Raw genomic sequence first — 23,594 nt, forward strand, 5'->3', positions numbered from 1 at the left:
GGGATAAATTTTCATGTTAGAAATGGAAAAAACAATGTGCTGCCCACACATAGAGCAAATCAAACAAAACTGGGAAATTACTTTCCAAAAACCATTTGATTCCTAGCTGGTGAATTGCAGGAAACCGCATTCATCCAGACCTCACTGAATTCTTCAGTATGGCACCATGTGGGAAGTGAGGAGCTATTTTAAGGCAACACAATTAACACAGGAAAAATACAGGAGTATACACACCAGCCAAAGAGCAACAACAATTTTATTTATAGGTAAGTTGCTCATCTAATTCTGTGTGCACTGTGTTCAGGTCTGTTAGACTTTTCCTTGCCTGGCATAGTTACAGAAAAAAAAACTACTTGTGTAATATGCTAGATGGGGCTGAACAGAGGAAGGCAGAGTAGGATTGCACATTCAGAACTATGTTAAGTGAAAGACCAGTAAGGAAATTTAAATTGTACAAAGGGTGAAGGACAAATACTTACCCAGTGGTTCTTTTGCCTTAAGAATAAGATCCCTGACTGTAGGACAACTTCACCCCCAGCCCATACCTTGGTCACTATATTGAGCACAACTACTCCATCTCCTCCACATGCCACAAAATCACACCCCAAAAGGGAAAGGAATAAAACACAAATGGAGCATGTAGATGTACTGCCTGAATGGGTTAATTTCCCTTTGCTCAGGCTGAAGAGGAAAAGGGCTTGAGGAAGCTATTACTATAGATGACTTCCTTTTCATGGTGAAGTTTGCTGACAGCTGCTTAAAAATACAATCAACACTAGCATTTAACAGTGTAGGTACTGACATTTTATTTTTTTAAAAAGGAAAAACAAGAATACATCCTTTTAGTCACAGGAAATGTGTACAAAGATATATTTTTCAGCAAATTCATGCATTAAAGAAACAGGCTTTGAACAAGTTTCTCTAATGTATGGGACTTACAAATTCTTTCATGACCAGTAATGCTTTTTCTCAAATACTTTGTAATAATATGGCATTGGGTGAGCCAGAGATCCCCTGAGATGCCAGTACTGCTAGTACAGGAGGTGCCTGACCTCAGTGCCTCAGCCATGAGTACCAGGGATATCCCAGTTATTCTGCAAGGTAGAAAAGGAGGTGCTCCAAAAACCACAATGCCATAATCCAAGACCATCCCAGGAAAACCCAAAGTTATCTCAAAGCTGACAGAGAATCGGCAGTTCCCATACATCTCTAAATGAACTCATCCCAACCTTGGTATTTAGTAACAGCTTTAAGGAGTATATTTATATATAAATCTACTAAAATTATAAAATAAAAGACCCAACAACACCATTGTAAAATTTACATGAACACACGCAACTTAAGCAACACTGTGTCTCCAGTGGATCTTGGCTATTAGCTGCTTGCAGTTTATATACAAAGCTGATTAATTAGAAAGGCTGCTTCTGGGAGCCAAGCTTTCTGTCTAGGTTAGCCCTGGTTAGAGTAAGGATTTCTTACATGTGATCTTCTAGGAGTTGGTAATACTAAAATTTTTGATTGGAACATCAGGGTGCACTTATTTGTAAACATTTTGTCTTAATATTAAATGAAAATCCAATGCATTCTTACTCTCTGCACTGACATTATGGATCAGTTGACTGATACAATATCTAGGAATTCATAAGAGATATAAAAGTTTGGCTAATAAAAATCTTCTAGACTAGTTAATTCCTGGTATTGACTTTAAAGCAACATCAAGCAGAATTTGATCCACAGAATCACAGGCAAATTTCCTCCAGGATGTAGGAATTTCCAATCCATGCCAGCAAAACAATTTAAGTTTTGCATGATCCCCATTCTACAGATTGGAACACAGGTTTGAAGGGAAGCAGTTTGCCAATGTCACAGGCAATGTCAGCAACATAGCTCAAAAGAGCTTCAAATTCCTGAACACCTGATTTGTGTTGGACAACAATTCCCACTTCTCCCCTGACTCCTACAGTCCTCAATCCCCTTCTATTAGGAAAAGATTGCATGACACTGCATTTGGAGGAGGGCTCAAAGGAAAATGTCAAAACAAATGTGTCAGGGATATACAAAAAAAAGAAAAAAAATTACTAGGATATTTCAAGACAGGTAAAAAACTCTTCCTGTTGATCGTGAAGCTCTTCTTAGCTTCTCGTTTTTGCCAGCTGCAGTCCTGAGTAATGAATACCTGCCAGATGTGGGTGGCAGCTTCCTCAGACCCTCTCCTTGTGCTTCACGTTCGCCAGCTTGACTGTCTCCTGCTCAGAGGCAGGTGGAGAAGGCTCATCGTGACATCCAATGGTCAGCTGGTAGACAATCACCCCCGCAACTGCCCCGAGGAAAGGAGCCACCACTGGAACCCACCACCAGTGCTTGCCAGCCCTGGAAAACAAACAGAAAGTGCACAAGGTAAGAATTGCAGCTTAAGCGTTAGGATATTTGCACTTGGATCTGGAGCAATGCAAGATCTGACCCTCTGCAAGCCGTCAGCAGCCACTCGCACAAGACAGGAGCACCTGCACCTCTGCAGAGCTGCTAAGGCCACACACACACAAACACTTTAAGTCCCAGTGACAAGCAATTCAAAAAAGCTACTTTCAGGACTTCCAAGACTGTCTCTCCACCAAGAAAGGTGAGAAGCATTTGTTGTGCCCACACTAGGCACCTTCAATTCCCTCCCACTGCTTGCAGGAAAGCAACCCTCAATCTATCCATGGGTCTCTTAATTGTCTCCAAAAATAACTAACACTTCTCATTTTCTACCATTAAAAAATCATGATGTGCTCATGTTCAAGGCACAACTTAAATTCTCATGGATACTCTAGATTTCCTTTTTGATAGCAAAGTTATGTCATTCCACGATTTCTTAAGAAGTCAAAATGCAGACAGTCTTTTAGCAACATTTAGACAATCCTAAGATACCTCACGGCTGCCAAGGCTCTTTATAGAGCTACACTGTCTATTTGGAACTCATAATTTATTTCCCCTTGATGCACAAGGTTTTCATCATCAAGCACTTACCAGAACACTTTAGTGCCCCAGCCAGCAATGGCTGTGAAGAGACGAGGCCCAAAGTCCCTGGCAGGGTTGACAGCATAGCCAGAGTTGAAGCCCATGGAGGTTCCAATAACGAGGACAACAAATCCAACTGTGAAAGCCTCCAGCCCGGTGGGGACGGGGTTGTTGTAGGGATCAACAATAGCCAGGACACAAACAATCAGGGAGGCAGTGCCAATGAACTGGAGAGGGAAGGGGAAAGAAAACAAGAATTTAATCCAGATTAGTTTTCTAAACAAGTTATTTAACGCCTCTGGGATGTAATGCTTTTAAAAGGAAGAGGTGTGCCAGGTCATCCCATGGCACTCTCAGATCACAGCAGCCGTGGGAATGAAAGAGTGGAGCATGCTCTTCTCTTGACATTATGGCAGCCCAAAACCTCAATCAAGCTTGCACCTTTTTCCCTACCCCACAAGACTTATGAATAGCTGTTTAGGCAGTCAGAAAGCTGAAAACATCTTCCTAAACCTCCCTTCCAAATGTCATGCTGGGTAGAAGCTGTCCCTTTTGTGGTTGATGGCAATTTTAGGAGACAGTCACATTCGACAGCAACCACCACCCCACACCCAGCCGACCTCTGGACTGTGCCACAACCACAGTACTAGAGTGAGAGTTCCTCACATTCCTCTCACTATGGCTCTTCAGGGCCTTTGAGCAAATGGCATTCTTTTCTCTGGCACCCTCATCAGTGCTATATCACTTGTTAATGCCTTGGCACAAGCCTTCTGGCTGTAACGTCTGTTCTGGCCCTGCTCTTCCTATGGGCTAGTGAGATACCTGTGTCAACTCCAAAAACCTCTCTCAATATCTTATCTTTAAATTGTGATTCACTTTCTAAGGAAAAGTGAGGCCCAGAACCACTCAAAAGATTCCTTCCCAAATGCACTTTCATCCCCCCAGCAGCCTCTTACCTGGTCAAAGAAGCCATTCACAACATTCAGATGCTCAGATGGGTAGGTAGCAAAAATACCAGCAGTGGCATTGTTTCCAACAACAATGAGCTGGTTATTGCCAAAAGCCCAGATAGCATCTAGAGGTAGGGAAGGAGAAAAAAAAAACATTTACTCTAGAGCAAACACTCACTTGGAAAAGTTAGGGCATCAGCCACCACAGCTTTTTACCAGTCAGGCTCAGAGGCAGATGGCATAAGTCCCTGTTCCTAACAACTATTTCCCAGGCATCAAGAAAGAAAGCCAAAAAGCAAACAATAAGGTGACTCCAACTCTTTCCCAAAGGTAAACAGATGCCTGTGGTATCAGTCTTGGTGTGAAGACACAGCCTAGTGATATGGATCAGGAAACAGGATTTGGGCTGTTCTTTCACTTTTCTTAGTTACAACTCCCAAGGCTGTCTTTAGAGCAGCCAGTGCCTTGCCTACCCCTGTAGAAACTGGAAAACTAACTTAGAGAGTCTATCTTTCCTTCATGGTGAGTGGAGACAAAACCAGACACCTCTGAATGTATGGGTTAGGTAGCTAAAATGGGGTTAAATCCATCTGAAGAGGGGGCTTCAATCCACCAACTGGAAAGGTAATTGGTGTTGAACTGTAGCTCTGATGTTTACTGACAGGAAGGTAGGTCTCCCTCCTTCTTCCTAAAGTGAAAAGCAGCTCAAGCTACTGCTGGGGTGGCAGCTTACTCCTCCAGCTGGAAATAACAGCAACCCAGATGCTCCACTCAGCTACAGGGAACATCACTTCTATTGCCAGAAACAATCAGGAGGCAAAGTCTGAGTCCAAATGTCCCACTTGATACTAGAGGAAGAGCAAGGACCAGCATAAAAATTCAGTTCCTTGCCCACAAATATCTCCCTATGATGATGAAGAGCACATAGGAAAAATAGAGGCTTGAGAAAGTGGTTTTGTAAGGTGTTTTCCAAGCTATGGAATCACTCTGATAAAAACAGCAAAGTCTGCTGAAAGTCACATTATCTGGAAGCTAACACAAGACAATACTTTAGACATCACAGTGCATACTTCTTATTTTTTTAAGCCAAGAATGAGCAAATGGTTCTGGAACAGTGAACAGATATAAAACTTCCATCACTGCTAGTGTTTCACTGACTTTTCTGGAGGACCAGTAGATACAAAAGGGGCCAGTATTCATTACTCAAGGGCACAGACTTGCTCTTTAACAATGGTGGTTGGCTGTCAGGTTGCTTTGAGGAGACTTGAACCCATCATAATGAGAACGGAAAAGCCATCCCAGAAACAAAAAGGAGGTTTCTCGGATCTCTGCACTGCAAGAAACTGATCTGGAAACCTCCCTCCCTGCAGCGAGCCACAAACACAGTTCTTCTCACCTCAAGAAAGACAGAAGGTTTCCACACTTACCATAGTACAGCCCAAAGACTATGCCAGCTCCAAGGAAAGCCCCCAGGGTTTGTGCAAGGGCATAGATTGGTAGCTTGATCCAGGGCTCCCGGGCCAATAAGCACATGGCAAAAGTGACAGCTGGGTTCAGGTGTCCACCTGCAGAGAGGCTGGTGGTTAGTGCGCTTTTAGGGGTAGAATTTAGGTCCCAGAATTGTGCCAAGGGGAGCTAGTTTCCATACCAGTGCCACACAGGCAAACACAACAGTTGACACGAGTGAAACCGAGCCTGAGGGGAGCCACACGTACCTGACACCTGTCCTGCGATCAAAATGCCGAGCGTCACAGCGAAGCCAAAGGCCAGGTTGACAGTCAGGAAACCTCCATGAGTCCCTCTGCTGAGGATGATCTGTGCAACAGAGCCACAGCCAAAGAGCTAGGAGGAGAAAAAGAGACTGAAATTACCTTCTCTGTTTCACATCAGGGCCAGTTGCTGACCTCCCCTTACACCTTCATGGGCCATCATAGTCTGCCCACTACTCAAAGCCTTCACAGCTTCTGTGTTTGGTTGGTTAAAGTATTACACACACACACACATTACCTCTAGATATAGCAAACATTATCTCTAGAGATGGGAGGGAAGAAGAAAGGGCACAGCCAAATCTATCTCCTGGCTAGATGGACCAAAAACAGGGCCAAAATTAAAAGCAAGATGGATCCACAGGAGTCTGGAATTCTTTGTCCAAAGATCTAATTTTAAGATCGCAGGTGAGAAGGATGAGCCAGATATCATCCTGGTCTGAGATAACCACAGTACAACTATTTGATGGGGGATCCGAGTACCTTTGTTTAAAGAGGCTAATAATTATTTGTCACAGTAGCACATAGATTGGTAGGGAACAATTCTGGTAATGTCTGGAAATACAGTTGTGACTGAAGAAGGCCACATTCAGCCTGACATTCATGGATTTCTCTTTTCAGGCTGCATCAAGAAAAGTTCACATTCAGGAGAGTCCACCAGCACAGCCAGTCTTGGCCTTCTGTCCAAGATCAGGCGTGCACCACACCTAACACTCTGGCAGACAAAGCTGGATATTTTGGGTGATAAAACTGTTTTCTAACAGCTAAGGGAGGTCTTGCTTAAAGACGCTTGCTCCAAATGGATAATTCTTCTCTTCCCAACTGCACACAAAGGCCCTCATTCCTGCACTCACCCTTAACGAATCAAACCAGTTTCCCCCAGCAACTCAGTTCACCAGTCATCCAGCTGCAGGCTTCCTAGCTTGGCAAGTCTGTCCACTATCCAACACATAATTTAAAGAGCCCTAAATCTGATCATCTGTATGTTTGTATCTCCCACTGGCTCCACCCGAACTGACCCTTGGTGTATCATCACTTGGAATTACTACATTGGCAGGTGCTGAGAGGATCCTTAAAATAGGACAGAGATTACAGCTTGCTCATGAGATGCTCAAATCTAGGGATCAAGGCTTGAGTTATTTCTTCTGACCACATACGCATAACTACACCCCCACAAAGACTTCCTGTGCCCATGAACACCCCAGAATTGCTCAATTGCCACAGAGGTGGTACCAGCTCCTACAGGATGAGCCACCAAATAGGCACTGAGGGGGCCAGGTTTGCTGTTGTCACTTCTTCAGCCAGCTCTGGACATACTCACTGAGCAACACACAATCCAAATCAGAGGCAAAGACAAAACACATGTAACCCCCTCATACCCTTGACAACTGAAGAATTGCTAAAGCAAAAGGTGCACTCAGCTTGCTTGGAAGAGAGCAGCCAGGCAGGCTGCAGGCTGATTCACGGGCTGGACACTCTGTACATAGGTGCCTCTTGACAAGGAACCAGGTGCCCAACACAAGGGCCTTGCGTAAAAAGAATAAAGAAACCTGTTGAACTCGTTGTTGAGGGAGGGATAGCCAGTACTGCTCTCTACTGGGTGCAGTCAGAACAGCCCCTGCAATGTCCTCACCGAGCTGGGAAACCACGGCAGAGAGACTCCAAGACAAAGGCAAAAAATATTAATTATCTATTGGCAGAAAACAGAAACAGCTATGCCCAAACCACCGAGAGAAGCACAGCTCCAAGTGAACAAATAGTACAGGCTAACTACCAGGGTGAATCCTGTTTCTCCCTTTACCCAGACAAGCCCCACCAAGCTTTGGAGAGATTTCAGAGAGTACAAGGCTGTGGTGTTTGCCTCTCAAGTCTGACCAGGGAGGGGACAAGCCCACGAAACCCGAGTTTGGTGGAGCTGACCCCCGGTGATCCCTAGTGATGAAGGTATTTGTGTTATTCACGCTGTAAGAACTGGCAGTTCTGCAGGTGCATGGTGGCTGGCTCGTTATCCACATACCTTTTGGTTGCAGAAACCACAGAGTAAAATTTTCCCACCTCCACCTCCCTGATCACCCACAAAGGTCTTCCCTTATGCTGGAGGAATGCCAGCTCTGCCATTTCTCAAGAGGTTATCTCAAGAGGTCATTCCCCATCCTCCTCTCCTCCATCCTACACCTGGCAGAAACTCTCCAGCTTTTCCTCAGAAGGAAATCTATGGGCCATGCAAAAACACCCCGAAGCCACTCCACAGGACCATTACAACTGATTATCAGATGAGCCGTGAGCGCTATTTGGCTTAATTCAGTGTAACAGCAGAAAGACTCAGCAGATAAAAAGTGTGTAGTGATACTTAGGGACAGGTTTGAACTTTGTTACGCATGTGTTCAATTCCATCCTGCACCAGTGGAGTCCACTAAACACAAAAATACAGTGTAATGCACGACATTCCTCCATAGCACCTGACTGTAATGAACCAGTTCAAGCCATGCTTACCCAGGCTTTTGTGGCAAGTACCTAGACACCACACAGTTTTGTTGTGGCAGTACCTGATACAATTTTTAATCACACCACTTTCACTTCTGCTCTTTGCTAGCTTTCCTTCCAATTCCTTTTCCCAGGTCAGATGAGATTGGAGAACCTCAGCTTTCATTTTTTACGTTTTGTTTGTCCACTGCTCACAGAGAGCTGTTCAGGAGCGCCTAGCTTGGGTTGAAAGGCAAGGAAGATTGAATAAAAGCAATCCAACATTTCTCCCAGTCTTTTAAGTTGCATGCAAGGTATATAAGAGTTCTTAGGCAATATTGTACCACTGTGGTCAGTGGTGGACACCTAAGGGGGAGATGACACCCCATTCTTATGATTTTAATAACCTGCCTCCCACACCATTTTGTTGTGTGGTTTTGTTTTTAATTTGCATTTGCTGGGATTTTGTTTTGCTTTTTCATTTGTTTGGCTTTATTCTTGTGGGGGAGGTTGTATTTTGGTTTTGTATTTGTGAAAAAAAAACCACTTCTGGAAGAATATCCAGCCAACAGAAACCCAGTTTAGCACCTCCTATGGCAGTAGGTCCAGCAGTCAACTGTTATACACCCATGTTTCATTAGCCAAGTTCAAAAGTGGTTTTAAAGTGCTAATAAAATGCTTGCAATAAAGCATTACTCCAATGTGTTAAACCTACTCTCCAAGGAATTGAGGTGAATGTACCCATTAACCAGGTTAATGGAAGCCTGCTCCTTAATTTCATCTTACTGACTCTAGCAAATCTAACAGGGAGGTTTCCCACTACTCATGGGGTGATTCAACTTCTTGCACTGTGGAAAAGAACTAATTCCTCATTCTGCAGGAATGGGTTCAAGAGTGGCAGGGCTGACACACTCTAGAGGGGAGAAGATCCCCCCCTGTACAAAGGAGGCACCAGCCAGAAGCAGCGGCAAATAACAGGAAAAGGTAGCACATTGCAGGGGATATTTCAGGAAACCCTGAGCTCCCTGTGTCCAGGGCATGTTTGGAGACTGAGCAGCTGGCTTTGTCACCCAAGATAAAAACACCCTGTCTCAACCACTCAAGATAAAAACACCCTGTCTGAGCACACGAAAGCCCAGTGCTCAGAACTCCTCAGTACAAAAGTCAGGTTTCTTTCCTTTCTTGTGTCCTCTTTGCCAGCACATTTTTACACCTTCATGCACAACACAAAAGGCCTGAGTGCACTTGCTATTGGACTTCAGACAGACTGGTCTTTAAATGTAGATGGGAAAGTTTCACTGGCATAGATCAGTAGGAGTGCAATTACCTGAATTACAACTCTTCTGCCAGCAAATAAACCAGGGATTAGGCAAGAAGCCTGCTGTAAATCTACCCTAATCACCCTGGTGGATGGGAAAGCCCTTGATGTCCTCTGGTTAATGGGGAAGATGCCAGAAGGGCAGCCAGACCATGAGTCTGCTTTGAAGGAGGAGACCCGGAGATGTGGACAGATGACTTAAAAGTTTTGGACACACAGAAGGTACCACTCTTCCCAGGGAGAAGGCAGGGAGCAAGAGCAGCGTGCAGAGATCTTGAACTCCACAGCTCACATGGCAAGACAGCCTCCATCAGCCAAAGAGATCATGCAAGGAGCACGATCCTTTCTGCTTTTCCTCCAAGCATCTCTCAAATAACCAGACTGGTCACCATTCTCAATTTGCAAAGCAAGGAGAAGCCTTAGACCCCACAGCCCAGTTTTATGTCCAGCACAGCTGGAGGCAGCCCTGCAGGAAGGGCAGCAGCAGATGGTCTGTTATGTTACAGCTCTTTACGTACCACCCACTGAACCAGAGCCAAGGCAGGGCTGCAGAGATGAGAGATTCTAAGCAAAACTGTGCCCCATATACATCACATGCTACAAAAAAACATTGCACAAAGCTGAGCCTCCCTCAGCTCAAGAGACCTGAGTAACCTTCAGCAGAGGAGTTGGGCATTAGAGAGGAAATTCACTAGTTTAGGTTGTTCACATATACACAGAAGGGAAAACACTTATTTTGATGTCCCTACTATTGCTCAGATCGAGAGGTTTTAGCCCTTTGGTCACAAGGTTGGGCACTTCTAGGGAAAAGCTGTCTTCTCCCCAAGGGAAAATCTTGGTGCCCAAACTGTCCTGTTTGTAGGAAGGAGAAATGTTCTGCTCCTGGAGGGAGACAGAAAGAAGAGACAGTTTTGGACAGTTACTGAAGAGCTTCAACCTCTTCTGGTGAAAGGGTTGAAGGAAAACAGCTGCACTGCCACTTTCCATGTCCCCATACCCAGCAGGACAGACCCTTTGCAAGGAAGAATCAGCGGCACTCAACACGCTTACAGCAAGGATTTCCATTCCCTTTTACAGCCTAGACAAGCATTAACAAAGAAAAGAACTCTTTTAATTTTTTTTAAAATTACATTTTCTAAATGTTTCAAGCAAACCACCCCAAATCAAATAGCAACTGTAGGAACTACCATGCTGTCCCAGACAGCTGTGGGGTGAGCAGAAGTTTTAATTTGCCTACAGGTAAGTGGGGCTCCCCTAGCTGTGCTCATCCTATTAGGTGAAGCTCCCCTTGCTTTAGTCATCCAAAAACCACCTTGCCCTTTTTGTTTCTGTAGTCTACAGCAGAGCCGTACCCCAAAAAGCTACCACCTAGCCTCAAAGTGAAGGCAGCACCAATTGAAAAGCAATTAGGAATTGTTCTGTTCTTTCTTTGTGCCTCTGCAGCAGTGACTCACAGTGAGTCCCACTGGGAAATCAGCCATAATCAGCACATTACTTCTGCTGCAAATGTAAAAAACAAACAGAGCCAGCTTTGGTATTTACAGCTAGCAGAGCAAGGCAAACAGACTGAGCCTTAAGACAGGCACGGAGACCCACCATGGAAATCTGGCCTTAGTGGGTTGCTACAGTAATAACACAAACACCAAGGGACTGGGAAAACGCCTTCAGCGTTTGTAGTGTTTAACAACTGCCAGCAAGCGGTGCTTCCAACATAGGAATAACGTTCAAGCCTAAAATGCCACTCAAAGTAAATTTTGAAGAGAGGAAATGCCAATTTAAGGAGATGTGTGTAGAATCAGCATTACTGTTTTTGCAACAATGGAGGCACCACCCATAAACTAAATAAAAGTTGTGCAAGGTGCTCTACAGAGCAGAAGTGGCTTGCAAGTAGACAGCAAGTAGCCTTGGCATTCTTCAGGGATTGGCTGCCTTAGCTGGATTATTTTTCTTACCTTAAAAAGAGAAAAAAGGCACTATTCTAAGAGTCCTTTCCAGCTCAAACCATTCTAATATTCTACCTTCACTATCTCTTTTTTTTAAAAAAAAAACATTAGGTTCATTCTTATAGGCAGCCAGACTGTGCAGGGATCTGCAATAGCTTTTGTCTAGAAGAGTTTGAGAGAGCTGCAGTCATTATGCAAGTGAAAGGGAGGAGGGAAGAAGCTGAAGTGGTGCCAATATCCACGGTGGGACAAGTTTTACATTACAGAGTGAAATTTAAAGTAAGCTGCAAACAGTCTCCCTCCCTTGGGGCTCAGGAAGTTCATTTCGGTATGAACAATATCAAACTTTAAATCCATCCCTGACAGTATTCTGTTCAAACACATTTGTGTTTAGTCAACTTCATCTCTCACGAAGAAAACTTTCATGGATTCAGGTCTTTCCTCAGGCATTTTACTGTGAAGCCCAAAACAGATATTTACAGGGGTACAATGCATCTAAATGCACACACTCAGCTCATACACACTGCTGGCAGGGTGGGCAGTAGGGACTTTAGCAAGGTACAAAATGACAATTTCTCTCCTGGGAGAAAACCCAATTCAAACAATTGTCCAGGCCAGCTGAAAGGGGAACGAATTCACCTTCAAGACCCTTTCTACTTCATGTAAGTGATATAATAAAAAGATGAAAAGGAATCAGAGCAGTAATAAAGAAAAAATCTGCAAGTTTCCCTTCATTAAGACGAAGAGACTGAAACAGCATTAAGTTGAAATGGGATTGACTGGCTTGGATATTGCAAGATTGCAGTCCTAGGACCCATTTCCCTCTTGTGTAGCCTGTTTTGGACTTCTGACCGTGCAAGAGCATTGTGACTTTCCCTTTTCCCCCACAAGCCCACCCCACCTTCTCCCACATGGACACAGAATGCCCACAGCATTCCATCCACTGCAGAGCTGCTGCAGGAGGTCCTAAGCAAGTTTGCAACAGATGGAGTTGGGTGTGCGACTAAAATCAGTTCAGGAGCTCCTGAACACGGTGCAGGCTCAGCCTGTAAACTTAGACACACACTTTGAAACAGAGCAGATTTGGTGCTCCTGAGGACGAGGTACGTGCTGCCCATTTCTGCCAGTCCAGCATCACCACACTCATTTTGGAGGCTGCTTATTATTTTGGACCAAACTCTTCCTCACGCTCTGAGCAGATCCCAATTCCCTTCTGCCTGGAGAGGCAAGGTGTAAGGCAAAGTAGTCACTGTTGTGCCACCTGTTGTGGTCAGAGGATGTTCTAATGGGGTTTGGATCATGAGCCCTCATGAAAGCTCAGATCCAAATGGCTACAGGCTTTCTCAGCAATATCAGCTTTGCTATCAGGAGGCATTAATCCACCTTACAAGACTTACCTTGTTTCAATCCTGACACTAACAGCAGTGACATCAGTGATTCATAGACAGCAATCTCCTAGCTGTTAATCACTTTCCTATCACCTTCTACCCACCTTAATTCCAAACAACCTTCATGGAAAAATCAACAGGACTTGTTTGCAAATCACCAAAGCTGGGTCGCTCTGACAATAAAACCATTGCACCATGCAAAGCTGCTTTCTTTTAAGCATGGTAGCATTTTACAGTCTTAGAAGAGCTCCCTAAGCTGACATAGAAAATTCAGAAATCCCCTCTTCATCATAAAAAAAAAATCTTATTTATGAAAGCATAAAATTGTGTCAGTGTTTTTGTGTAGCTCCCCATATGCACGTGCAGCTTCATTAAGTCTTCCTCTGGCTTCAACTCTTCCAGCCCTTAGATATCTCTCCAAGCAGTTCAATCAGCAGTTATAAAGCGGTGTAAACCCACAGTCACTCCACTGAAACCTTCAGGATTGCTCTGGATTTGCACCACCTCAGAGGAACTTGTACCTGAGATATTCGCTGTGCAAACACCAACTCATTTCTGCCTCAATATATACACACCAAACCCGTGGCCAGCTGGGAAGTCCTGCGTTTTCAGATGCTCGAAGCCAGATATCCCTGTCACCATTTCTCTACACCAGTATTTACTCCACACAGCTCACACACAACTCTCCTAGCTGTTCATATCTGCCTTTAAAGCAAATTGCGGCCGCTCAAAACATTTGCAACCTCAAGCACTTAGACACACATTTATCCTGTTTTACCCTTTATATTCCACCCCTTTGGAAACTGAGCACCAAAGCAGGCAGAAGAGTTTTATCTCCACTGAGCACTGAAAAACACACTGACTGATAGCAAGCACCAGGTCCCAGCTGGCTGTCAGCACAAGCTGCCATGGTATCGTGCAGCCCCACTGACAAGCCCCTGGGGAATCAGCAGCTGACAGCAGAAGGACACTGCAACAGCCGCCTAAATTCTGGTTGCTTCTTCCTTATGGGATGCATGGGGAAAGCAAAGTGGAAAAAAAAAAAAAAAAAGAAAAAAAAAAAAAACCAAACCAACTTTTACTTCTTCAGGTGATAACACTTTCAGTATTTCAGAGCCAAGAAAATGTTCCAGGGCAGACAGAAAGGAAGTTTCGCATGATTTCTAGCAAAACACCTGCTGCTTACACAGAGATATTTTGCTCCCTGCATTTCTCAGATACACAGAAGCTCCCACCCACCCAACAAGCCCTTCAGAGCCCACATTTTGCGAGAAACCCCAACGTCCACCCTTAAGCAATATGCATGAATGTTTTTCCCGTGCAGAGGCACTGTCCTCTAGACCCCTTGCAGGAGGTTGCACAGGGCTGGGTTCATTCCCAATGCAGACCCTGGACAATTCACCAGGACAATTTCCCCCAAACCCATGGGTTAGAGAGCATCCCCACGCTACAGCCCCCACTCACCACCAGGATCAGTGTCCCCAAGCACTCGGCCAGTGCTTGCCGCACTAATTTGTTTCTGATCCTCAGGTGCTCCTCAATGGTAGCAAGAACGTCCTTTTGCCGTCCCATCGCAGTAGAGGTGCTTTTCAAGTGGTGTCAGGGAAAAAGCAGCAGCTGACAAAGCCTCAGCAAACTTTCTTCTCCAGCACAGCTGCCTTTGCTTATAAATAAGTTCATCGATGCCTGACACACCTCCTGGGTAACCACACCCCTTCATCTCGCTCTTCAAACCAAACTTTTTTTTCCCCTGCCTTTCAGCACGAGACAGCGTGGGTGTTTTTTTTACATTTTCCTTATTGCATGCATAGGTGAGCAAAAGATTTAGGAGCTTCGTAAGAAGAAGGAATTAAATGTGTCCTGCTGAAGGCACTGCTGTTTTCATCACCACCTAAAATTCAGGGCCATATCTGCCCTTTTCCAGCTTCAGTTAAATGCATAGACTGAGCAGTGCCTTACCCACTTGTGCGAGCATGGTACCCTGCATTCAGCTTTCCTTCCCTCCCAAGCTCTTGCAGCATGGAAAAGTGATGTGTGCTCCTGTGCTGATTCAGAGCCTGTAGGTGCTTTGACAGCAAAACTGGCAGGCAGAAGGGTCTGAGCCCCCAGAGCTGAGTCCAAGGCTCTCCTGAGCTCCAGCAGTTACCCAGCTGAAGCTGGTGCTGTGAACAAGACCAAACCTCTTTCCATGGAAATCTCAATTTGGGTCCAAACTCTTTTGTGTCATTACAATTTGTCTCACCCCCACAGAGCATTGGGAGAGCCCTTGCAGCCCAGTCCCCCTGGAAAATGTGAAGAAAAGACATGAGACCCCCAGTGCAGAGCCAATCCTTATCACAGGACCTCAGTGAGGAGCCCACAGACTTAGCAAGCCACAGAGGAAACAGCCCTTGCTGCCTTTTCATTGTCAGTAACATCCTGTATTAATCTAGGACTGTTCCACAAGATAGCCTGGATGAAAACAGTCCCAGTCCGTACCATCTGAGGTGAGGACTGCTAACAGGACATGTGCAGCTCACGGCATCTGGTTTTTGTTAAGTGAGTAGTAAAAATTCCCTGGGCTCCTTGACTCACCAGGTCTTGACGCAGAGCAACAGGGCTGAATTTGCAGGACTGAAAGGGACCCCTTTCCTCGATTTGTTCTCCCACCTCTCTGCAAAGCCACAGATGCCCAGCTTTTCCTATTCCCCTTATTTAACCATCAACTTTCCTGTGGAAAAACCAGAGCTTTTTAGTACAGTGGTGAATGAGCCTTTATTTTGTACAGAAACTGCAGCCAACACAAGAAGCAGTCAGGAATGTGGCTAAGAAAGCAATAATGTGTGAGGAATCAAATACAGGGAAACACTCAAGTCCAAACATAATTACACGGGCAGGAAACTTTCCTTGTTATTTTGTGCTCAAGCCCAGTCTGGAACTGCCAGCATCAATGGGGTCCTCTGAACTACAGTGAGTGCTCCATCAGCCCCATGCTTGCTTGCTGCAGCTGCAGTTTGCAAATGAGTGCTCAAGACACCCATTTTCAACCTTCTCTCCATACCTCTCCCCTCATCATCTTGCAGTGCATCACCAGAACCATGGAGGCTGCTCACTTCCTCCTGCACTTCCCTCTCCTTTATATTCTGCCCTGTCCTTTCACCCTGATGCTTTATCAAAGCTATCACAGCCAGAAATTAGGCTGTATGTTGGGTTTTTTACCCTTTTGGCAGTTCCTAAGCTGAAACACATGGCCACCAGTGTGTAGACACTGTGTTGTGTGGTGTAGTTTTATTAAGATTTATTTAGGCTCGTTCCCATTCCTCCCCGGTCATCAGACCAGAGAGAGAAAGGTGAGGAGCAAAAAGCATGGGAGGGGTGTGATGTTCTCCAAAAGGTAGGAACATATTTTCTGTCTCTGGCATCTGAGGCCCTCTGTTACCAGTTGAGGATACAGGCATTTCCTCACAAATGGTGAAGGAAGCGGAGATGTCAAGGTTCCAAGGTTGCTTGTATGCCTTGGTTTTGGCTGGAATAATTAATTTCCTTCTTACTAGTGATTTGGATTCAGTATGAGAATAATGTTGATAACACCCTGATGTTTCAGTTGTTGCTCAGCAGTGCTAACCCTTACTCAAGGACTGTGCAGTTTCCCATGCTCTGCCAGGGAGCAGGTGTGCAAGAAACCAGGAGGGAGCATGGCCAGGAGAGCTGAGCCAAACTGCCAAAGTGTTATTCCATACCATAGAACATCATGCCCAGTGCATAAACTGTGGGGAATCAGCCAGGAGCAGGTGATTACTGCTGGGAAACAGGCTGGGCATCTCTCACTGGGTGGTGAGCAATGGTGCTGTTTATCACATGCCATTCTTGGGTTTTATTGTCTTTCTCTTCTTCATTGTCATTGTTATTACTACTAGCAGTATATTTTATTTTGTTTCTATTACTGAACTTTTCTTATCTCAACCCACAAGTTTTACATTTTTTCCCATTGTCTTCCCCACAGGGGTGGGCAGGGGGCAGTGCATGGCACTTAGTCGCTGGCTGGGGTTGAACCACGACATGGTAAAAGATGGTGATAAGACCAGCATCAAAGCTGGTGCAAAGCTGGAGAAGTCTAGACAGAGGCAAGCCTGAGGAGCTGGGGTGGGGTGGGTGCTCTGACACCGGCTCTGTGCCTGACTCACTGCCTGACCCCAAGCAAATCCTTCACCTTTCCACACCCCAGCTTCTCTGTCCGTAAATTGGTGGGTGATATCAGATTCCCTTCTCGGGGCGTTGTGAGGGTGAATCACTGCAGCCCAAGATCCAATGACTTAAAATGAGCAATAGGGACTTATGCAATTGCTTTCCCAACAGGCAGCCGTGTTATTATCTAGGAAGGAGCTTGGGGAAAGGACAGTGATGCAACGCTAGAAGCAGCGGGACACCCTTTCAGAAGCAATAACTTATCAAAGTGTGGGCAAGAGCTGAAAGGCCCTAGTGCTGGAGATTCCCTGTGCCAATACAGGAATTGCTGTGCTACACTAATCTGCTGGATTTAGGGACACATAATCTAAACAGAAACCATTTAAAGATGTCCTTGAGTAGCAATAGATTTCCAAGCAAGCCCATCTCCTACAATAGCTGGTGGTTAGGGTGCTTGTACCCATCCTCGTGGTTAGAATAAATCCATGGGATGGTAGAAATAAACAAGGTAGGATTGTAGCAGTTAAGAATAATGAGACAAGACCTCAGAGCTGCTGGGCTCTGCTGGTGGATATGGAAAGACATGCATGCTTTTAGTGTGGCTTTGCATGGGCATCCAAATAAGCTCTTTCACAGCATAAAGCCTCAAAAAAAGGAAATTTCCAAAACTCTGTCACAAAAACCTCATGCTTGACTTCCTGGTGGTTTTGCTAGCGCTATTGAAGCGCAAGCAAGGGATTTCTCCTGTCGATCATAGTGTGATTAAAGTATCAGGTATTAAGGTACTTAGAATGAACTACCCCTATCAATCTGTACAGTGTCAAAAATCAAGGCAGTGAACACCCCAGTTGATGGAATCTGCTGGTAGCCCAGAGGAAACTCCAAGAGAAAAGAAAACTCAGCTCAGCGGGAAAGTCAGAGAAAACATTATTATGTTGTGCTCCTGCACAAGACTTTTCTTTCAGTATCTCCAGGGACCAACAAATACAGCTGTACCTTGGAATTATTCAGAATTTGAACCTATGCCTTTTGATGCTGGTCTGACAGAGCACTTCTCTGTAACATTTGTCACTTTCTTATTCCCTTCCTTTCTCTCCAGCAGAACCGTGCAATGTGCCACAATAAACTGACTGTGTGCTTGGGCTGTTATTTCTAGACCAGATCCAAAACTAACACCCAGGTTCCTAGTGTGCTGTTTGTGTTTCAGCCCTGCCACTTGGCTCCATCCCTCATCACTACATGCCAGGGGAAAGGTACAGGTGAAGTTATTAAGGAAGAACCAATTCCTAGCTGTTCCCATTCAGCTGTTTTCCAACTGGCTATAGTGGCACAAAATAAATTCAGGCTCATAAACTCCTTAGCTTCTGCAGAGTCCTGAATCACCCCCCAGCAATGTAATTTTTCCTATTAAAACCCAAGCTTAACAAGGTGACAAGACTTTTTCTTAAGTAAGTGAATGGATAAACCTGGACTGGTGGGTTCCACAGCTTGTCCAAGCCAAATTTATTCACTCATCCCAGGATGGATGGTGCAATCCAATAGGGAGAGAAGCGTGAATCACTCAAATCTGTAATGAGTCACCCATTGCACTGATGGCAGGGTCACCTGGTGCAAAAGCCGTTATGCCAAGAGAGGTCACTGTGTCAAGGCATGGCAGGATTCATCCTTGTGAAATCTCCCTTTGGAAGACACCTCTAACCATCTCCTTCCCATGATCTACTTGACAGATCAGTATGGTGACATGTTCATTAGATTTCATTAAAAATAAAAATTATAGCTTGCCTAGCAAGGCAGTGTAGGAAGTGGGTGGGTAGGAAGTTTATAAGCTTTCTAAACCATTCTAGCTGGAGGGTTAGGTGCAGGGATTTCAACATCCTGCCTTGAATCTCCAGATTTGCAGAGCCAGGTGTTTGTTTCATGTCTGGGTCTGCTTAGCCCTCCAAACTGAGTTAGAAAAATTAAGAAATTCATCCAGGAAAAAGTGGTAACCTACACAGCTGAGTATTGTTTATGACATTTGGTTTTGGTGAAACTTAAGGTGAAACTGCAATCCTAATTTAGGTTCCTTGCACACTACAGAGTGGCTTGGAACCTGGTAAACCGGGTTTGGACTTCAATTACTCTATAGTAATAGGAATAATATTTTCAATTTCATTAAAATAGCTCTTCATGAAGTCCACTGATTGGGACCAAGTGAAGGAAAGGATACCCTGACAATAGTCTGTGCCTAACATAATTCAGAAGTATGTCATAGGGATGGATCTCACAGAGCTATACTGGGCATGGACCTGTGCCCCTGGAGGTTCCTTGTCATGTCCAGTTTCCTCCTCAACCCAAAGCTTGTCCTAGTTTACAGGAATAAATAATGTACATCACATACCATTCCTGTAGAGATTGCATTTTCCACTCCCAGCGGTTGCATGCCAGAAAAACTACTCCACACTGGAAAAGCATCAATTGCTCCAGAAGAAAGCTTTTTAATAACACATCTGAAGGAGAAGCTATTACAAACAGCTCTCCTGAAATAGGATTTTGGCAGGGGTTTCTCTCATAAACGGCTCTGTGTAGACAGCCATTCCTCTGAGAGCTGCAGAGCCAGTCCTGACTTGGAGACGCTGCTGCTCTTGTGCACCACAGCAGGAGAGTTCAAAGACCGCGAAGGCAGAAGACACAGAAATGGTGTGAAACTCCACCAGCCTGAAGTGTGAGTCAGGAGCAATGACAAGAACTTTCCCTACCAGGTGAGAACATGTCCCAGAATGGAAAGTGTGCCCTCTCCAACGTAACCACAGCTAGAGGGTTCCTCAGCACAGAAACAATCACTTTAAGAACCCACCTAGATGTAATTTCAGATGTGTATTCCATGAGATCACTTTAGGAGCGTCCCTTTGTTGGGTTACAAAGAAGATTGAAGCAATTATCCCAGGTGGAAAAAGCCACAGTAACTGCTGTAACCCACCCCAGTCTCTAAGGGGGTGCAGACCTGCAAGAGGTAAAGATGTTTCTACCACAGGTGGGGTGAGCTGTTTGCAATAGGAGCAGGGAAACTGAAACTGTTCCACAGTTCACAGCAGGGTCTCTCTCTTCAATGCCACATAAATTCCAGATCACCTTTGTTCAAGAAAAGTGAAATGAAAATTGAAAAAGTGCAAAGGAATGTCAGGACAAATGGGTGAATGGAGAGTCACCAGTCCAGTATGGGCCAAAAGTGCTCAAATAAATGAACCCAAGACCAAGCTGGGACATACTGTTGTCAGTAGGTACATTAGGAAGAAAAAGAAGTACTTGTGTTGGCAGAAGTGCAACTAGGGATGAACCAGCTGTTGATGATTTTAGGCTAGAGCATAGAAACCATAGCAAGCATGGATATTCAAGATTTTCCAATTCAAGTAACATTTTTTCTTCCTAGGAGAGACAAAGGCAGAAAGTACTAGAGAGTTAGATCTGAAAGGAGGTGTGGTGTCTGCTTTTTCCCCAGTTTCTGTCCCCTGACCTAATTCTGTACCCTCAAATCTCACTTGGGTCTCTCATGGTCTCTGCAGGGGATTTCCTTCTAACCTTCACCCTCAGAAAAGAGAACTGGGCTCCTGAACTGTAAAAGCACTTTGGAGCAAACTATATGCCCCTTGTGTTCAGGGCTGTTGAAGGATGGTAACTATCCAGTTCACCTGGATGTTCCCTGTATCCACCTCTGCAAAAGCAAAGTGAGAGCTTGTCTACACTTGCTTCAAGTGAGAACAGAGTCTGCTGTCCTCTTTGGGACATTCATTCTTCCAGCTGATTTTAAATCAGCCTGAATTCTGGGGAAATTTCCATACTGACCTATTTTTTTTTCCCCCTGGGTAGTTTAAGTATTAAACATCATCCTTTAGCAAATAAGCATTAAGGAACTGCATTGTAATGGGCATTTCTGAGATTCCATAATGAAACAGGGATTTGGCATGGACAAGCCACCTGAGACGAGTGCCTGCGGCTGTGGAGATAACAGGGCTGTAAACAGAAGGGCTGGGCTGTGCAGTGGATGCAACACCTAAAGTCAGAGGAGACAGAGCAGGCACCCACCTCCTGATCCACCACAAGAGCCCCTCTGCCAAAGAAAGGGATAATGTCCTTTAACTGGCAGCTCCTTCACAGACATCAGAGGGTGTGGGACATGAGCTGGTTTGAGGCAATAGCTTTTAAACTGGTTCTGGAGTCTTCAAGGAAGTCTTGAAGTCATGGAAGGAGAAAAGAGGAGAATTTAAAAGCTACTGTGCTAAGAGCCACTCTCCTTCCCTCACTCCCCAAGCATGAAATTACAGTGGTTGACAAAACCTGTGGCTGACCTGGAATATCCAAAGCCAACCTTTCCTTATGAGAATGTCCTGACCTCTTTTTCTTGGCCTGCCCAGAAGGAATTAAAATGGGGATTTACACACAGAAAACTCCAAGAAGAGTCAGCAAAAGCAGATCCAAATTAGGATCCAAGAGATATTTAGAATTTCACTCCTAAACTAGGAGCACTGAAACTGGGCTAATCTTGTTCCTGGGAATGCATCCTTTAGTTCCTGTGTGTGGACACAGGAAGACCAAGCCCCAGTTTGCTTCACAGTGGTGGGTGGATAAAGATCAAAGTCTTTTTGATCTTGAGAAGCCCACAGTCGAATCAAAGTGGTTTGTGGGACCAGAGAGCAGTACATGGCAGAAGCAATCCCACCCCAGACAGGCAGTCCAAGATCTCCCTGTACCCCTTACATACAAGGGCAGGGCTGGGTATGAACAACCAGGCCAGAAGCCACAGGATCTGCCTGTCCTGGCACAGGATGGGGAGTCAGGGATGAGAAACTGGCAGAAGGGAACACATGCTTTCCCTTGAGCCACCAGTGCCTTTGGAGCCAGTGCCGGCAGCAGCTTCCAGTCCCAGCCACCTCCTCCTGCAGTCAGACACTCTTTTTCCCTTAGGCAAGGAAACCCCCAGCCCTGTCAGCTGCCAGCATCCAGTCACAGCAGGATGGGACCTAGAAGGAACACCAGGTGGAGGCAAGCACTGGTATTCTGTAGTGACAAGTAGGACATCCTCTCCCTCCTCCATCCACAGAGAGCTGTTGTGTCTCTCTCTCCTTCTGGGATGCAGAGGTGGTGGATTCCATTGTCCTTGCAGGCCATGTCTCCCAGTAAATCCCAGTAGTGGAGTCCCATACCCACCACAGCTCTTGTTCACTTCCAGACTAGAGAAGAAGGAGGAATGGGAAGGTGGCAAGAGCAGCAGTCAGCCAGGGAGCTCAAAAAACACAGAGAGGAGATTACCCCTCCCCAGGCTGCAGCAGCCCCAAATCTTCCCATCACAGGCACTTTGTCACACCAGGTACAAGGAGCAAGGCAATACTGCCAAGGCAACAAAATGTTCATGCTGTAGAAGGGTGTCTTGCCACACACTCCACTTGGGAAATCATTTCCCAGCAAAAGCTGTCAATGGAAGTCTCTAGTGTGTGACTGGGGCTTCCCAGGAAGGAACTCTGATCCTCTGGGGACAGACTCTCCTGCTTTACCTGTTAACTACACATTCATGCACTCATTCTTCAGCTCCTGGGTGGGGGTATCGTACCCTCCAGCCTGTCATGGGAGGTGCAGGTGATGGATCTCTGATGTGCCCCCTGATTCCTGAGCCTGCCACTCAGACATCGCACCCACCACATCCTGCAGGAAGCCCAGAGACCTGAATCAGACATGAGTCGGGAAACTGGAGTCAGCAAATTGGATGCCTATTACTGAAAAGCGAGATAAGATCTCTTACAGTCATCCTGATTGTGGCTTGGGGAGGATCTGCTGCAGGCACCCAGCTGGGGCATCCGTTCAGCCTTGCAAAACCCTTACCCTGGCTCCACGTATGCCCTCCCACCCTTCCCACGATGAATACACTCAGCTGGCAGAAATGACGATGCACAGAGTTAAAGAGTGGGGCTTGGCAGGCTCTTTTTCTGCTCCTTCATTCTTCCCCCCGGCACATCAAGTCAGCGTGACAAGGGAAGGGTAGAAGAGCTAGAGAAAAGCTGGTGGGATATCCCAGTGTGGACCACTGAAGGAGGAATAAGACTTGCCATAACTGCTGGGTTTTCAGCCAAGGGCCACGGGCTCCGAGCAGTTCACAAGGATCCAGGTCCGGGTGTGAAAGAAGGCAAAGCTGTAGCAAAGGGAATTGCATTGGCGGTGGCGTGACCTGCTGCTGGGATGATAGACCTTCACTGCAGTGTCTCATACTGTTCCCAGGGTTTGTCACAGCAGCTAATCCTGCTCCTTCAGAAACAGGCCAAAACTCTTTGCTTGTTTCAGTGAAGAGACAAGAGGGATCCAGGACTGTGTACTCGTATAGATGATGCTGCCCACACTCTAGAGGCAAGGTACCCCTCAGATCAGGTATATCTTTCAGAAAGATATCAAATGGGGTTCAAGACACATGTCTTATTCCTTTAGCAATCCTTTACCTCCCAGAAAGGAGGTGCATTCTCTTGGACTAAACAACCTGGTGGGTTATGTCAAGCTGGACCACAGCAAGCCTGGGAACCAGGGCAAATTCCTAGTAATAACTCTTGCCAAGGCCTCATATTGAAAAAGGAATTAGCTTC

At 45.5% G+C, this 23,594-nt stretch overlaps 1 protein-coding gene across 1 annotated transcript; it reads right to left on the bottom strand.

Moving 5' to 3' along the window:
- Nucleotides 1-903: 903 nt before the first annotated feature.
- On the bottom strand, nucleotides 904-14,475 carry LOC117010801 (aquaporin-3-like). Its single transcript, XM_033085789.1, has 6 exons — nucleotides 14,293-14,475; nucleotides 5,666-5,792; nucleotides 5,378-5,515; nucleotides 3,957-4,075; nucleotides 3,010-3,227; nucleotides 904-2,370 (listed from the first exon to the last, which is right to left on the bottom strand). Exons 1-6 carry the CDS (start codon nucleotides 14,398-14,400, stop codon nucleotides 2,202-2,204), a joined length of 879 nt encoding a protein of 292 aa, XP_032941680.1. The 5' UTR covers nucleotides 14,401-14,475; the 3' UTR covers nucleotides 904-2,201.
- Between the last annotated feature and the right edge of the window lie 9,119 nt (nucleotides 14,476-23,594).

Source organism: Catharus ustulatus, chromosome Z, assembly GCF_009819885.2.
Source record: "Catharus ustulatus isolate bCatUst1 chromosome Z, bCatUst1.pri.v2, whole genome shotgun sequence".
NCBI lineage: Eukaryota > Metazoa > Chordata > Aves > Passeriformes > Turdidae > Catharus > Catharus ustulatus.